This window comes from Arachis hypogaea, chromosome 4 (assembly GCF_003086295.3).
Source record: "Arachis hypogaea cultivar Tifrunner chromosome 4, arahy.Tifrunner.gnm2.J5K5, whole genome shotgun sequence".
Taxonomy (NCBI): domain Eukaryota; kingdom Viridiplantae; phylum Streptophyta; class Magnoliopsida; order Fabales; family Fabaceae; genus Arachis; species Arachis hypogaea.
In genome coordinates this window covers 56,877,164-56,894,916 of record NC_092039.1, presented here as the reverse complement: position 1 = coordinate 56,894,916, position 17,753 = coordinate 56,877,164, and the positions used below count along the sequence as shown (strand labels likewise).

Below are 17,753 nucleotides of genomic sequence, written 5' to 3'. Positions count from 1 at the left end.
TGATGACGTTCCACCTGACTTGAGTTTTGAAGACTTAGAACGTACTTTCCCTCGCTTTAGTAGTTTAGAGGGACTAGGTGAGTATAGAGTCTAGGCTAGCCTGGGTGCCAGCTTAGGGACTTCTTGAACAGGTCAGGGCCTGGGATGTTGTATGTATATATATGTATATAGTTATTATCTAGCTATATCTAGGGGTGTTCTAACTAAAGATCTTTACTCTAATAAAGGCTGGATAACCGAATGTTATTAACTGTTGAGATGTATATAAGTGTGGTTCTTTATAACTGTTTTATCTGTTATTATTTGTGAATTAATTATGAATCGTTTTGTTTATTAATCCAAATGTTTTAAAAAAAAGTACTTGGTGGACGAAATTGTGATTCGTACTCTTTATTGTTGTATGGAATTAATTCCCCGATAATGGCTCCAAAAACTTGGTGCTCAATATCATGGTGTCTAAAATTTAATTCACAACTTTGCACAACTAACCAGCAAGTGTACTGGGTCGTCCAACTAATACGTTACGTGAGTAAGGGTCGATCCCACAAAGATTGTTAGTATGAAGCAAGCTATGGTCATCTTGTAAATCTCAGTCACGCTGAGTCAAATATGATTGGATTAGATATTCAAAAGATAAATAAAAGAAATAGGAAATAAAGATAAAGTTACTCATGTAATCCAATGGTGGGAATTTCAGATAGGTGCATGGAGGTGCTGTGTTCCTTCCGAATCTCTACTTTCTTATTACATTCATCCAATCCTTCTTACTCCTTTCCATGGCAAGCTGTATGTAGGGCATCACCGTTGTCAATGGCTACATCCCATTCTCTCAGTGAAAATGGTCCAAATGCTCTATCACAGCACAGCTAATCATCTGTCGGTTCTCAATCAGGTTGGAGTAGAATCTAGTGATTCTTTTACGTCTGTCACTAACACCCAGCCTTCAGGAGTTTGAAGCTCGTCACAGTCATTCAATCCCGGAATCCTACTCGGAATACCACAGACAAGGTTAGACTTTCTGGATTCCCATGAATGTCGCCATCAATTCTAGCTTATACCACGAAGATTCTGATTAAGGAATCCAAGAGATATGCGCCCGGTCTAAGGTAGAACGGAAGTGGCTGTCAGTCACGCGCGTCCATAGGTGAGAATGATGATGAGTATCACGAATCATCACATTCATCAAGTTGAAGTGCAATGAATATCTTAGAACAGGAATAAATCGAATTGGATAGAAAATAGGAAAAACTACCATTTGTACCCATAAATTTTGAGAACGCTGACAAAAGTACCCATCAAACAAGAAAACTAACGTTGTACCCATGAAAGATGGGTTCCGTGTGACAATAGTATCCAGACCGTAATTTTTTGTTGATTTTTTAATAAAATTCCCAAATTAACCCTTCTATCTTCATCCCCAAATTCCAAATTTCACAACCCTACTCCTTTTTCTTCCTCTGCACCTCCGGTGAGTTCCCACGAAACCCTCCAAGCCACCTTCTCCAACCGCAAACAAGATTCCCATTCTCGATCTCAATCCTCTCTCTTCTCCATCTCCGTCTCCATCTTCTCTGCCTTCTTCATCATCAACTCCCTCGTCTCCCTCTTCGACGCACACAACTCAAACGACGCCGTTGGCTCCGTCCTCCAACTCCAGCTCCTACCAATTGCCCTCCTCTTCCTCTCTTACTCCCTCCTCTCTCTCTTCACCTTCCCCCTCCCTCTCCCCTCATCATTATTAGAACTCCTTGCCGCCTTCGCCTTCGTCCAAGAGTTCCTCTTGTTCTCTACCTTCAGAGGAAGGATCCAAGCGGGGTCAAAAACCGTTACTACAGTCTCTTGCTGGTTCCCATCGCTGTATGTGTTTTCTCCACTTTTCTTGAATTGAAGTCTCCGGGCTCCGCTTTCCCCAAATTGGGCGGTGGAATGGGCTTCATCCTTCAGGGCACGTGGATCATTCAAATTGGCCTGGCTTTGTTCTCCGGCTGGGTGGCGCAAGGGTGCTCCCTGCACCAACTGAGCAGGGGAAACTATACTCTGAGGTGCAAGGGCCACATGGACTACCACAGAGCCAGCGCCATTGCCACGCTTCAGTTCAACTGCCAACTTGCTTTCATGGTTGTTCTTTCTGTTGATGCTTATTCGGTAATCTCTGCGAGGAGTGGAGGATCTCTAGAATCTTCTTCTGCTGCTGCCAGTTATAGGCCGATTGGTTTTGCTGAGATGCAGCAGTTGGAGAATTCCATGAATTTCACTTTGGATTCTAATGATGATGATGGTGAAGAGAGATAGAAGGGGACTGTTGTTGAACATGGTAATGGGTTGCGAAATTTGGAATTTGGGGACGAAGATAGAAGGGTTAATTTGGGAATTTTATTAAAAAATCAACAAAAAATTACGGTCTGGATACTATTGTCACACGGAACCCATCTTTCATGGGTACAACATTAGTTTTCTTATTTGATGGGTACTTTTGTCAGCGTTCTCAAAATTTATGGGTACAAATGGTAGTTTTTCCTAGAAAATAATAGTAATTGCATTGAAACTTGAGGTACAGCAGAGCTCCACACCCTTAATCTATGGTGTGTAGAAACTCCACCGTTGAAAATACATAAGTAAAAGGTCCAGGCATGGCCGAATGGCCAGCCCCCAAAAACGTGATCAATAGTCTCCTAAGATGAATAATAAAATAAAACTGATGCAACATGGAACTGGCGTTGAGTGCCAGTTTACGTCATCTAATCACGAATAAAGTATAAACTATTATATATTTCTGGAAAGCTCTGGATGTCTACTTTTCAACGCCGTTAAGAGCGCGCCATTTGGAGTTCTGTAGCTCCAGAAAATCCATTTCGAGTGCAGGGAGGTCAGATTCCAACAGCATCAGCAGTCCTTTGTCAGCCTTTTATCAGAGTTTTGCTCAGGTCCCTCAATTTCAGCCAAAAAATACCTGAAATCACAGAAAAAATACTCAAACTCATAGTAAAGTCCAGAAATGTGAATTTAACATAAAAACTAATGAAAACATCCCTAAAAGTAGCTAGATCATACTAAAAACTACCTAAAAACAATGCCAAAAAGCGTATAAATTATCCGCTCATCAGTACCTCGCAAAATAACTACGCTTTTAACAACAAATCAGGCTCATATAATAAATAATAGGTAATAATTAGGAAGACAAGTTGGTAGCGCTCAGTTTCTAGTATGATCATGACGTACCAGAAATTAGGTCGTTACAGTTTTCACCATGCTTTAGGTTAGGATTCTAGAGAGAGAAGCTATCTCTTCTCTCTAGAATTAGGTTATATGTAGATTAGGATTTCTTTATATCTAGGTTTAATTCATGCTTTGATTTACTTTTCTATGCAAATTCTTGTTCCTCTACCTCTACTTTCCTTATTTAGTAATTTACTCCTTGTATTTTGTTTACTTTGTTGTTAATGCACTCTTGTTACTTTCATTTTCCTTTAATGCAATTTATGTTTGATTTCCTTTATTGCTTAATTTCTTTGTTATTATTATTTCCATGCATTTGGTAGTGTTAGATTTATATTTGTTGTCATTTTATCTTGCTTTCCTTTTATGCGTTCCAAGTGTTTGATAAAATGCTTGGAAGGATGTTAGAGTAGATTTTTGTGTTCTTGGCTAGGGATGTTAACTTAGGTGAACTTGAGTTGCTAATGTCCTAGTGGTTGATGATTGGTATCCATTGACTCTACCTTCCACTAAGTTAATTAGTAAGGTGGCTAGGACTTATGAATTAGGATTAATGTAGCTCATTTGTTTTTCCTTCACTTGTTAGAGGATGACTTAGTGAGATTGATCCTTGCAATTATCATGTTGTGGTTAGTAACATGGATAACGATCCTTAACCATCAACCCTTGCCAAGACCTTTTTATCATTTGAGTTTCCTTTACTTTCTCGCAATTTACATTTCTTGTCTCTTATTCCAAAAACCCCAAAATACTTTTTCCATAACCAATAATTGAGCACACTTCCCTGTAATTCCTTGAGAGACGACCCGAGGTTTAAATATTTCGGTTATTTTTTTTGGGGTTTGTACTTGTGACAAACAAATTAAATTTTGATTGATGATTGTCGTTGGTTTAGAACTATACTTGCAACAAGATTTCATTGAGAAATTCTTTACCGAAAAAATTCCTTTATCAAACCTCAGATACTTCCGTTTGTCTATCAAACTGATGCACTTGTATGTTCCTTTATGCTTGTAAATTTGCCTGCAACTTCGTAGTGGAAAATTCTGAAAAGGCATGTCCAGCAGTGATCCGCTCTTGAGCTTCGGCGCTCTTTTGAATAAAAAGCTCATTCAAACATTAAAAGGTTGCTCTGACCAACGTCGTGACAGGTAGGTTACGTGCACCTGCTAACACTGAGTTTATGCACTCAACTAGGTTGGTTATCATATGACACTAGCAATGCCCTTCAAAAAAATTTATCACCTACTGCCGACAATCAATATTGACACACCATTGTGTTTATGCCTCTCCTAGCTCCTGCAATCGTTGGAAAGCTCTGAATGTCTACTTTCCAAGGCCATTGAGAGCGCGCCATTTAGAGTTCTGTAGCTCCAGAAAATCCATTTCGAGTGCAGGGAGGTCAGATTCCAACAGCATCAGCAGTCCTTTGTCAGCCTTTTATTAGAGTTTTGCTCAGGTCCCTCAATTTCAGGTAGAAAATACCTGAAATCACAGAAAAACACACAAACTCATAGTAAAGTCCAGAAATCTGAATTTAACATAAAAACTAATGAAAACATCCCTAAAACTAGCTAGATCATGCTAAAAACTACCTAAAAATAATGCTAAAAAACGTATAAATTATCTGCTCATCACAACACCAAACTTAAATTGTTGCTTGTCCCCAAGCAACTGAAAATCAAACAGGATAAAAAGAAGAAAATATACTATAAATTCCAAAATATCAATGAATATTAATTCTAATTAGATGAGCGGGACTTGTAGCTTTTTGCTTCTGAACAGTTTTAGCATCTCACTTTTTCCTTTGAAGTTTAGAAGTATTGGCTTCTCTAGGAACTTAGAATTTCGGATAGTGTTATTGATTCTCCTAGTTAAGTATGTTGATTCTTGAACACAACTACTTTTATGTGTCTTGGTCGTGGCCCTAAGCATTTTGTTTTACAGTATTACCACCGGATACATAAATGCCACAGACACATGACTGGGTGAACCTTTTCAGATTGTGACTCAGCTTTGCTAGAGTCCCCAGTTAGAGGTGTCCAGAGCTCTTAAGCACACTCTTTTTGCTTTAGATCACGACTTTAACCACTCAGCTCAAGCTTTTCACTTGGACCTTCATGCCACAAGCACATGGTTAGGGACAGCTTGATTTAGCTGCTTAGGCCTGGATTTATTTCCTTGGGCCCTCCTATCCATTGATGCTCAAAGCCTTGGATTTTTTTCCCTTGCCTTTTGGTTTTAAGGGCTATTGGCTTTTTCTGCTTGCTTTTTCTTTTTCTTTCTATTTATTTATTTTTTTCGCAAGCTTTTGTTTTTCACTGCTTTTTCTTGCTTCAAGAATCAATTTTATGATTTTTCAGATCATCAATAACATTTCTCTTTGTTCATCATTCTTTCAAGAGCCAACAATTTTAACATTCATAAACAACAAGATCAAAAATATGCACTGTTCAAGCATTCATTTAGAAGACAAAAAGTTTTGTCACCACATCAATATAATTAAATTAAATTCAAGGATAAATTCGAAATTCATGTACTTCTTGTTCTTTTGATTTAAAACATTTTTCATTTAAGAGAGGTGAATGATTCATGGAATTATTCATAGCCTTAAGACATAGTTACTACATACTAATGATCATGAAGTAGAGACACAAAACATAGATAAACATATAACATAAAAACTGAAAAACAGAAAAAATAAGAACAAGGAATGAATCCACCTTAGTGGCGTCTTCTTCTTGAAGGACCAATGAGGTCCTTAAGCTCTTCTATGTCCCTTCCTTGCCTTTGTTGCTCCTCCCTCATTGCCCTTTGATCTTCTCTTATTTCATGGAGAATGATGGATTGCTCTTGATGTTCCACCCTTAATTGTTCCACATTGTAACTCAAATCTTCTAAGAAAGTGTTGAGTTGTTTCCAATAGTTGTTGGGAGGAAAGTGCATCCCTTGAGGCATCTCCGGGATTTCTTGGTGATGAGCTTCCTCATACGTCTCTTGGGTTCCATGTGTGGTCTCTCTTGTTTGCTCCATTCTTTTCTTAGTGATGGGCTTGTCCTCCTCAATGAGGATGTCTCCTTCTATGATAACTCCAGCTGAGTAACATAGATGGCAAATAAGATGAGGAAAAGCTAGCCTTGCCAAAGTAGAGGATTTATCGGCTATTTTGTAGAATTCATGGGAGGTGACTTCATGAACTTCTACTTCCTCTTCAATCATGATGCTATGAATCATGATGGCCCGATCCACAGTAACTTCATATCGGTTGCTAGTGGGGATGATGGAGCGTTAAATGAACTCCAACCATCCTCTAGCCACAGGCTTGAGGTCCAGTCTTCTTAGTTGAACCGGTTTGCCTTTGGAGTCTCTTTTCCATTGAGCTCCTTCCACACATATGTCCATAAGAACTTGGTCCAACCTTTGATTAAAGTTGACCCTTCTAGTGTTGGGGCGTGCATCTCCTTGCATCATGGGCAAGTTGAATGCCAGCCTCACATTTTCCGGACTAAAATCTAAGTATTTCCCCCGAACCATTGTGAGATAATTATTTGGACTTGGGTTCACACTTTGATCATGGTTCCTAGTGATCCATGCATTGGCATAGAACTCTTGAACCATTAAGATTCCGACTTGTTGAATGGGGTTGGTTAGAACTTCCTAACCTCTTCTTTGGATCTCATGTCGAATCTCCGGATACTCATTTTTCTTGATCTTGAAAGGGACCTCAGGGATCACCTTCTTCTTGGCCACAACATCATAGAAGTGGTATTGATGGGCTTTGGAGATGAATCTTTCCATCTCCCATGACTCGGAGGTGGAAGCTTTTGTCTTCTCTTTTCCTTTTCTAGAGGATTCTCCGGCCTTGGGTGCCATCAATGGTTATGGAAAAACAAAAAGCTTATGCTTTTACCACACCAAACTTAAAATATTACTCGCCCTCGAGCAAGAGAAGAAAGAAAAGAAGAAGAAAAAGAAGAAGAAAATATAGAGGAGAAGGGAAAGTGTAGGTTTCGGCCAAGGTATAGAAGAGGGGGTTGTGTTATGTGAAAATGAAGTAGAATGGAGGGGTATATATAGGGAGGGGGAGAGGGTAGGTTCGGCCATTTAGGGTGGGTTTGGGTGGGAAAGATTTTTGAATTTTGAAGGTAGGTGGGGTTTATGGGGAAGAGTGGATGGATGTGAGTGGTGAAGGGGGTAATTAGGAAGAGAGATTGAGGTGATTGGTGAAGGGTTTTGGGGAAGAGTGTTTATTGGAAAGAGAGAATGAATGTTGAGAAGAGTGGAGAATATGTTAGGTGGGGATCCTGTGGGGTCCACAGAGCCTGAGATGATCCTGTGGGGTCCACAGATCCTGAGGTGTCAAGGATTTACATCCCTGCACCAATTAGGCATGTAAAATGCCTCAGCATACCATTCTGGCATTTAAACGCCGAAGTGGTGCACGTTCTAGGCGTTCAACGCCCATGTGTAGCATGTTTCTGGCGTTGAACGCCAGTTCCATGCTTGTTATTGGTGTTCAGCGCCAGCTTTCCTCAAGGCACATTCCTGGCATCCAAACGCCAGGATGTTGGTTGTTTCTGGCGTTCAACGCCTGATCCATGCTCTGTTCTGGCGTTGAACGCCAACCAGATGCACCTTACTGGCGTTTAAACGCCAGTAAGTCCTTCCTCCAGGGTGTGATTTTTCTTCTGCTATTTTTGATTCTGTTTTTAATTTTAATAATTTTTTTCCTGACTCCGCATGATCATGAACCTAATAAGACACAAAATAACAACAAAATAAAATTAAAATTAGATAAAATAAAAAATTGGGTTGCCTCCCAACAAGCAATCTTTTAATGTCACTAGCTTGACAGTGGGTTCTCATGGAGCCTTAGAGAAGTTTAGAGCATGATGAAGGTTTCCCAACACCAAACTTAGAGTTTGAATGTGGGGTCTTCTCAACACCAAACTTAGAGTTTGGTTGTGGCCTCCCAACACCAAACTTAGAGTTTGATTGTGGGGGCTCTTTTTGACTCTGTATTGAGAGAAGCTCTGCATGCTTACTCTCTTTTAATTTCTTTGTTATTATTATTTCCTTGCATTTGGTAGTGTTAGATTTATATTTGTTGTCATTTATCTTGCTTTCTTTTTATGCGTTCCAAGTGTTTGATAAAATTCTTGGAAGGATGTTAGAGTAGATTTTTGTGTTCTTGGCTTGGGATGGTAACTTAGGTGAACTTGAGTTGCTAATGTCCTAGTGGTTGATGATTGGTACCCATTGACTCTACCTTCCACTAAGTTAATTAGTAAGGTGGCTAGGACTTATGAATTAGGATTAATGTAGCTCATTTGTTTTTCCTTCACTTGTTAGAGGATGACTTAGTGAGATTGATCCTTGCAATTATCATGTTGTGGTTAGTAACATGGATAACGATCCTTAACCATCAACCCTTGCCAATACCTTTTTATCATTTTAGTTTCCTTTACTTTCTCGCAATTTACATTTCTTGTCTCTTATTCCAAAAACCTCAAAATACTTTTTCCATAACCAATAATTGAGCACACTTCCCTACAATTCCTTGAGAGACGACCCGAGGTTTAAATACTTCGGTTATTTTTTTTGGGGTTTGTACTTGTGACAAACAAATTAAATTTTGATTGAGGATTGTCGTTGGTTTAGAACTATACTTGCAACGAGATTTTATTGGGAAATTCTTTACCGAAAAAATTCCTTTATCAAACCTCAGATACTTCCGTTCGTCTATCAAACTGATGCACTTGTATGTTCCTTTATGCTTGTAAATTTGACTGCAACTTCGTAGTGGAAAATTCTGAAAAGGCATGTCCAGCAGTGATCCACTCTTGAGCTTCGGCGCTCTTTTGAGTAAAAAGCTCATTCAAACATTAAAAGGTTGCTCTGACCAACGTCGTGACAGGTAGGTTACGCGCACCTTCTAACACTGAGTTTATGCATTCAACTAGGTTGGTTGTCATATGACACTAGCAATGCCCTTCAAAAAAATTTATCACCTACTGCCGACGATCAATATTGACACACCATTGTGTTTATGCCTCTCCTTGCTCCTGCAATCGTTGGTACTGCTCATTGTATTGTTGCTCTGCCTTAGAATACCCTACAGGAAAATTTGTTACAAGATTACACCAATCATTACTTTATGAAAAATTTATAATCAACAAATTCCAGATATACATGAAGTACATGTCTTACCCATATTTATGATGAGTTTCTGCAAGTAAGGCGCGTTGAATCATCATAGAAAGTTTGACGCAATTTGCCTAATATAGACCAGATGAATGTCTTAGGAGGACTCCACGCAGCATTACTTCTAGCCATCGTTGCGCAAATAGAGTCGTGCCAATATGAAATAATACCCACACCGTTCATCCTCACGACATTCCTCTGTTGGTTATCGATAAAAAAGTGCCATGCGTCAGTGGTCTCTCTTTCAACAATGGCAAAAGCAAGTGTCACAATATTCTAGTTCCCATCTTGAGACATGGCAACCAAAAGAGCTCCCGTGATCATCCATATAGATGTGTTCTATTAACCTGCACGAGTGGTTTACAATGTTGGAAAGCTCTAATGCATGGATGGTAGCTCCAAAATACTCGGTGCATTATCTTGACACCTTCCTCCACCTCAAATCCATGATATCTGGGTATAGTATCAACTTGAACTATAGAACTTGGGTTCTGTGCACACATTGCCCTACACCATGCCGATAAGCACTCGTAGGAGGCTTCCCAACCTCCATAGATTTTTGCAATCGACTTTTAATTTGCCAACCATGTTTTGTGATAGCTAATCATATAGTTAAATTTTGACTGAATATCTGCGATCATGACTCAGACCTTGATAGATGGGTCTGCTTCAACTAGAGGACTTATAGCATCCGCAATTGTATCGAAATCCAGTTCCGAATGGTCTTGAGAAATTGTACCCATGGTAGAGGTATGACTTTTATTGTATCCTCTAATTTTCCAACAACATTTTCTTTGAATAAAACTCATCCAAATCAGCCAATCACAACCTCTACCATATTGCAAGCATTTTGCATAAAATGTCAAAGGCTTGGCTTTAAAGACCTTGTAATGACCCCTTTGGAAATGGTGTAATTTCTAATTGCCATGACTAAAGTTTCTCTGAAACTGAACTCCGTTCCAATAGCAAATTCACCATCTTGTATAGAAGGAAAACCTGTGTATGAAGAATATCACTTTTCAAGTTCTATAAAAGTATATTTAGTTGTTAAAAGGTGTACCTTCAACAAATACATTCTAAATAATTCAACAACCACAATTAAAATGTATAATCGTAATTTAAAGATTGAAAATAAAATTATCATGTTGAAAAATAAAATAATGACATACCTGAGTTTGTGGTGCACGAAATTGCAATCACATTTTTGCAATCCGCACAACTAACCAGCAAGTGCACTGGGTCGTCCAAGTAATACCTTACGTGAGTAAGGGTCGAATCTCACGGAGATTGTTGGTTTGAAGTAAGCTATGGTTATTTTGTAACTCTTAGTCAGGATATAATATCAATAATAATTTTTAGTTTAAATTGTAAAAAGTTAAAGGGCATAAAATAAATACTTGTTATGCAGTAATGGAGAATATGCTGGAGTTTTGGAGATGCTTTGTCTTCTGAATCTCTGCAACATACTACTTTCTTACATGCAAAAGTGCAAAGTTCCTTCCATGGCAAGCTGTATGTAGGGTGTCACCGTTGTCAATGGATACTTCCCATCCTCTCAATGAAAATGGTCCAAATGCTCTGTCACAGTACGACCAATCATCTGTTGGTTCTCGATCATGTCGGAATAGAATCCATTGATTCTTTTGCGTCTGTCACTACGCCCAACAATCACGGGTTTGAAGCTCGTCACAACCATTCAATCCTTGAATCCTACTTGGAATACCACAGACAAGGTTTAGACTTTCTGGATTCTCATGAATGCCGCCATCAATTCTAGCTTATAACAAAAAGATTCTGATTAAGGAATCTAAGAGATATTCATTCAATCTGATATAGAACGGAGGTGTTTGTCTGGCACACGTTCATGGATTGAGGAATGTGATGAGTGTCACGGAACATCACTTCCTTCACAATGAAGCGCGAATGAACATCTTAGATAGGAACAAGCGTGTTTGAATGGAAAACAGAAGTAATTGCATTAATTCATCGAGACGCTGCAGAGCTCCTCACCCCCAACAATGGGGTTTAGAGACTCATGCTACCAAAAGGTACAAATTTCAGATCTAAAAAAGTCATGAGATACAAAATAAGTCTCTAAAAGTTGTTTAAATACTAAACTAGTAACCTATGTTTATAGAAAATGAGTAAACTGAGATAATTGGTGCAGAAATCCACTTCTGGGGCCTACTTGGTGTGTGCGGGGTCTGAGACTTAAGCTTCTCACGTGCCTGGGCTGTTTCTGGAGTTGAACGCCAGGTTGTAACCTATTTCTGGCATTGAACTCCAAGTTGTAACCTGTTTCTGGCGCTGAATGCCAGACTACAACATGAAACTGGCGTTGAATGCCAGTTTACGTCGTCTATCTTCGCGTAAAGTATGGACTATTATATATTGCTGGAAAGCCCTGGATGTCTACTTTTCAACCCAATTAAGAGCGCACCAATGGGACTCCTGTAGCTCCAAAAAATCCATTCCGAGTGCAGGGAGGTCAGAATCTAGCAGCATCAGCAGTCCCTTTCCAGCCTAAATCAGATTTTTGCTCAGCTCCCTCAATTTCAGCCAGAAATTGCCTGAAATCGCAGAAAAACACACAAACTCATAGTAAAATCCAGAAATATAATTTTTGCTTAAAAACTAATAAAATTCTATTAAAAACTAATTAGAACATGCTAAAATCTACATGAAATTACCCCCAAAAAGCGTATAAAACATCCGCTCATCAGTTTGCCAACTCAGGAAATTCCAATGCATTCGTAGCTTCAAGATTCAAAGCACGCATGAAAGATGGCATACAAAAACGATGTTGTCTTACTACTGTGTTTATTATAGTCTGAACTTCCGTGTCTATACTCTCGTTTTCTTCGTCGTTTCCCCTTAACATGTCATTATTGGTTAAGAACTCCTCTTCACTATACTGTTATTTTTTTTTTGCCGAATACGTGTCATCTCCATCAATTACAAAGGATTCGTCCACTTTGTGATTAATGGCCAACTCTTCGAATTCCACATACAATTCGATTATTGACACATGAGCTTGATTCTATCGTTAGATCATTAACATGTCTAAGCATAGTGACTTCGTCGGTCACATTCATTACTTAAAACTATATTACACCATCGAAAATTAACACAGACTGTCTGTATAAAATACTACTAACTCTTTTTGAAAAATTGCCGTGTATGTGTTGGCAAAATATACTTTGTAATTCTATAAATGACATCGTACAAGAAATAATAAAAGATATTAGACTTGTATAGATAAATTTCACACTCTCATTTATATATGATAGAATATTACCATCAAAATATATTAAAAAACACACATTAGCTTCTATTGCTTCTAAAAACACTTCAGATTTCTAATACTCTCATATTCTAAAATTTTAAGAAAATCACAAATAAAAACACAAGTAAGAACAAAGAATGAATGTTATGAAACTTGAAGAGAATTTATAAGAGTACATAAGGAAGAAAAAGAGTCAATGAAGGTGTGAGTTACTTCTGCGTGGCTAACGTATTTATACTGAAATGAAAATTATTTTTTTATTTTTTTCAGAAAATAGTAAAACTTTACTTTTAAATAATTTTAAATTATTAATATTTTAAGACTGAGTTGGTCAATTTAGTCTAATAAAAAAGGCTTTTCACAGTATACGAAAAATAAAAAATGTCTAATTATTTATTTAAAAAAAATAAATAATCCTTCTCATTATCCACGAAATTGTTTTTAAATTAAAAAAGGCTTCCTTGAAAAGTGCGAGAAGCATTGGCAATGTTCCACTTGTCATGGCCTTCTTGCTATGTGTGAGATGTAAAAAATGAATTTTAAAAAATAACATCCTTTCTCAGACAGTGTGAGAAGCTAAGAGACTACCATACTCAGGTACTACCACACCTCTCAATTCCATCTTTCAACACATCTGTAATCATTTTTTCATTTTAAAATTTTTCCGCCTTATTAAACATCAAAGTAAAATTTTAAATAACAAAAATCCATTACATAGTGTAAATAGAATATGAAAGAAAATTGCAAACAAAAGAGAATATGTAGAAATTAAAGTGTAAAACTTGAATCTTATATGAGCTTAACAAAAATTAAAGTGGAATTGACTTAAATATAAATCCTAAAAAATAAAAAATTCTAGAGAGTATCAGAATCAAATTAATAATTGATCCACTCAAGGTATTGGATCACTAGGCCAGTGATTCAACTCTTGAATCACTGATCCGATATAATTAAATAATTATATAAAATTTTATTATTTTTTATTATAAATATTTTTATTTTGTTTTTATAAAAATAATTATTATTTTCAAATTTTAGTACTTTATCAATTAGTTTATATTTATTGTATTATTATATTATTATATACTACAAGTATTTATTTAAAAAATAATATTAATAAATATCATATAATCATAAAAAAAAACATAAATTGTAATTAATAAATTTTTTGTTATCTTTTTAATTTGTATATATTTAATAAAATTTCTAATTAAATAAAATATAATTAATTTAAAATAAGTTAGTTTATAATTAAAATAATTTGAATATAAGTAAGTTTATATATATATATATATATATATATATATATATATATATATATATATATATATATATATAAGAAGTATGATAGCTTCGTGGTATTACCATTCTTGATGCATTCTTGAGGTGAGGGGTGCGTCACAGGTTCGTCCTCATTTACGACCAAGCAGTTTGGTCGGACTGATTTTCACTAGACTTGATTAATTTTTTTCACTGATTTTCACTAGACTTGATTAATTTTTTCCAATTCATTATAAATTTGACCGATTTGTATCGAATTTTATCTAAAATGATCCTAATCTTGGATTGGACGGTTATAGGTTCTAATTCACCAATTTTTTTATCAAATCGGTCGGTCCAGTCTGGTTTTAACTTCTATGCTAGAGAGAGAATGTGAATCTTCTAACTCTAGACATCTAAAACTAAAATCTAATGATGTCCTCGAAAAGTATATATATATATATATATATATATATATCCTCCTTTATTCCCCTTTCATTGTTTTCTTCGTCAGGTGCATCCAATTAGGGGCCCTTTTAAGGCCTAGATACGTCCTTACATTTATTTAGTAAGTGTGGTGCATGAATTCACTATTGCATACGCAAAATGTGATGCGGATGCGGGCCTATCGTGCACACAGAGTGTGCTCGCATAAATGTCAGTCACGTAGAATGTGCATTGAATGCAAAAAATCCCTAGTTGTGTAACTTGGTGTTATGCTATGAATCCCCTTCCTTGCATCAAGCTTTTTTCACTACTTTGGACCACTCATTTTTTTTTATACAAATTAGTTTTGAAACACTTAAAGAAAACACATCAAGCTATTGAGCAGAATAAAGGTGACAATTTCTTTTAGCAACTTTAAATCTCAAAAGCATATTTTTGCACATTAATTCAAATGAAGAAAAGATTCATAGAAGCACTCATTTCTATAAAAACCATGCAGGTTCATTTTAATAAATCTTTCGAAAGAGAAAATGGGTTCTATCGTACACCGATGTATGTGTGCCATCCCATGGACACCATGAATAGTACAATTCTTTTGTTTTGTTTTCAAAACACATTCTAAAGTGCTTAAATTGACAAAGGAAGTAAAATTGCAATTCAATCTTTATTGGCACAATGGCAAACAGGTTGTGTGCCATCTCTTGGGAATCATATACCCTCTAACATTACATTGGCAACCAACTATTTGCATAAAACATTCTAAAGTTCTTATATTTAAAACTTAAATAAGATTTTAATTCAATTCTCTACTAATACGGCACCTCATAGGAGGCCCATGTACCTGCAACTAATATTCATAAATACAATATCCAACCAATAACTTATACTTGCAGAGTGAAATTTCAATAATAAATTTACAATCTAATCTCAACTTAATTCAATTAAAAAATTTATGATTAATCAATTTTAAAATATAAATATAAACAGTAAAGCGGGAGATGAAACACAGACATACCTGCAAACACAATGAGGAGTCAAAGGAGATAAAGAAGAATGAGGAGAAGGAAGAGGATGGAGGAGACGAGGAAGATTAAATTTGAGGGAATAAATATAATTTTATGAAACTTGAATTCATCGAAATAGCAGCTGAGTAGAATAAAAAGGCTCTCTAGAAAGATGACAATTTTCTATTCTTAAAGCAAACATCGGCAGCAGTAGTGATGGTCGAAAAGTGTAATTTTTATAAAAAAAAAAAAAAAAAAACCTACAAGAGTGTCATTTTAGTCTTGTTATGTGGTTAAGCATTCCCCTTTAGTTACTGCAACTTTTCCAAGAATCTTGAGCAAGTTGAATTCTCAAAGAAACCAAATTTCAGGCAAATAGTTGTGACTGTGTTTATTCATAATCACAAATAATTGTAAAATAGAAACAGCACTAAAAAAATGGTGATCGAGAAAACAGATTATTTACAGAACAAATCCACGTCTTAGACTTATGTAAGAACTTGCAAAGAATACTTCTTAAGCAGACAACCAAAGAAACATGAAAAATTTGAAAAGTTTTCGTTTCTTGTCTCCTTAACAAGTGTACTATGCCAATTCTTTACTATTAAAACAGAACACAACAACAAAAGGCTAAACATTAAACAAGAAATTGCCCCAAATTATGATAGTGCCAAACAGAGTATCACCTATTGAATTTGAAGATGTTCATCTTCATCACCAAGAATACTATGCAGAGAAAGAGTAGAACAAAAACTAATAACTTTGTGAAACTTGTTCACCGGAGATGGCAATTGAGGCACCCTCCTCCAGCTACATCTCCCAGAATCAGCGTCAATCTCACAAACACAAGAAGGATAAACACTGCGATAATCCTCATTGAAAACATATACAAGATCATCCAACCCTACACACTTGAGGCTCGCGAACTCGTCGTCCTCGTCGCCATCAAACAAGGCATAGAGCAGTTCACGCGGCATTGCCCCAATCTCAGAGACCTCCATGGTTCCCTCGTCGACCTTCCAGAGGTTAAAGGAACACCCTCCTTGCGGGGAATTGCAAACGCCAGCAAGAAGGAGATGTTTGCTACATGGAATCAAGAAGCAGAAAGCGACGCCCAGGTGAGGCCTAAGCGTCTGAACATCACTCCAAATCCGTTGCTTGAGATCGAAGGAAGCAACAAAACAAGAATATATCCCATAGACATAGAATCTCCCTTTGAACATGGCGGAGGACAATGAAGAAGAAGAGTTTCCAGATCTGAAATCTGCAGGTAAAGGAGGACTAAGCTCCCATGTCCCCTGAACCGGGTCGTAAATCTCAACGTCCAAACGGTCTTCAATGTCAACAAGGTTTTCGATGAACTTGACTCCGCCAACGACAATGAACTTAGGGTGCGGGCCATGGTCATTGAAAACGCCCAAGAGAGGGTTGATTCTTGAAAAGTAGAGTGGTGACGTGGCATGCCAGCGGGTGGGACGGAGGATGCGGGTGTAACAGAATTCGGGGATGGTTATGAAGAAGAAACCTTAGGTTGGTTTTGGTGGTTGTTGGTTGTTGTTGATGTGGTTGGGAAGGTTGGGAGGAGGAACCAAGAATTGGAGGTTGGGTCAAAGGCGAAGGACTGGTTGTTCTTTGAGGAGATGTTATGGATTCCATGGAGGAAGAACCATGGCTTCTTGTTGTTGTTGTGGTTGTTGGAGAAGGAGACAGAGGAGATTATGGAGTGCCATTGCTTGCAGACTGTGGAAGAACGGATTAAGGTTGGGATTGGGAGGAAAGAGAGGATTAGTTCTATGAGGTCTGTGCTTAGATGGTTGACCTCTGTCATGGATCAGGGAGGAGGAGGAAGAAGAACTCAACAGAAAGAGAGAGAGGGGAAGTGGGGATAGATGGATATGGTGGTTGTGAAAATTCACATGATGAAAACTAAATTCCATATAAAAAGTAAAGCACTAACCTCAGGAAATATTCTCATTTTTTTATCAGAAATAATTTATACTTATCTATCTACACCAATATATAAAGTTATTATCGGAGTTTAGTGTTTAACTTTTGTAAACATAATTTCTCTTTAAATAATTCATTTTACGAATTAAATTTATGAACAAAATAATAATAATATATTTTTATCTTTTATTAAAAAAAGCCATTACCCCATAAAATTAAATAAGTAGTGCTGCAATGCAATTTTGAGAGAATTAAATAATTATTATTGTTGTTATTCTTTATTGCAACTTGTTATTTTTGGTTCTGACATGCATTTATTGAAAAATTTGAGAATTTAATAAATTAATAATCACATTGTTACGAAAGAATAAAAACAAAATTATCTAACT

General features: G+C 36.8%; 1 protein-coding gene and 1 pseudogene across 1 annotated transcript; one reads left to right on the top strand and one right to left on the bottom strand.

Annotated features, from left to right (window-relative positions):
* The first annotated feature begins 1,322 nt into the window (after positions 1-1,322).
* LOC112794874 (uncharacterized) lies at positions 1,323-2,310 on the top strand (annotated as a pseudogene).
* A 13,472-nt stretch (positions 2,311-15,782) lies between these two features.
* LOC112796763 (F-box/kelch-repeat protein At3g24760-like) lies at positions 15,783-17,387 on the bottom strand. Its single transcript, XM_025839372.3, has 2 exons — positions 16,985-17,387; positions 15,783-16,773 (listed from the first exon to the last, which is right to left on the bottom strand). The coding sequence occupies exons 1-2, from the start codon at positions 17,071-17,073 to the stop codon at positions 16,104-16,106; spliced, it is 759 nt and encodes a 252-aa protein (XP_025695157.1). The 5' UTR covers positions 17,074-17,387; the 3' UTR covers positions 15,783-16,103.
* Between the last annotated feature and the right edge of the window lie 366 nt (positions 17,388-17,753).

Coding starts and splice junctions, on each gene's coding strand:
- LOC112796763 (XM_025839372.3), bottom strand. CDS start 17,073: ATGGAATCCATAACATCTCCTCAAAGAACAACCAGTCCTTCGCCTTTG. Junction 16,774..16,984: donor TCCTCCTCCCAACCTTCCCA/ACCACATCAACA, acceptor AGTCAAGTTCAT/CGAAAACCTTGTTGACATTG.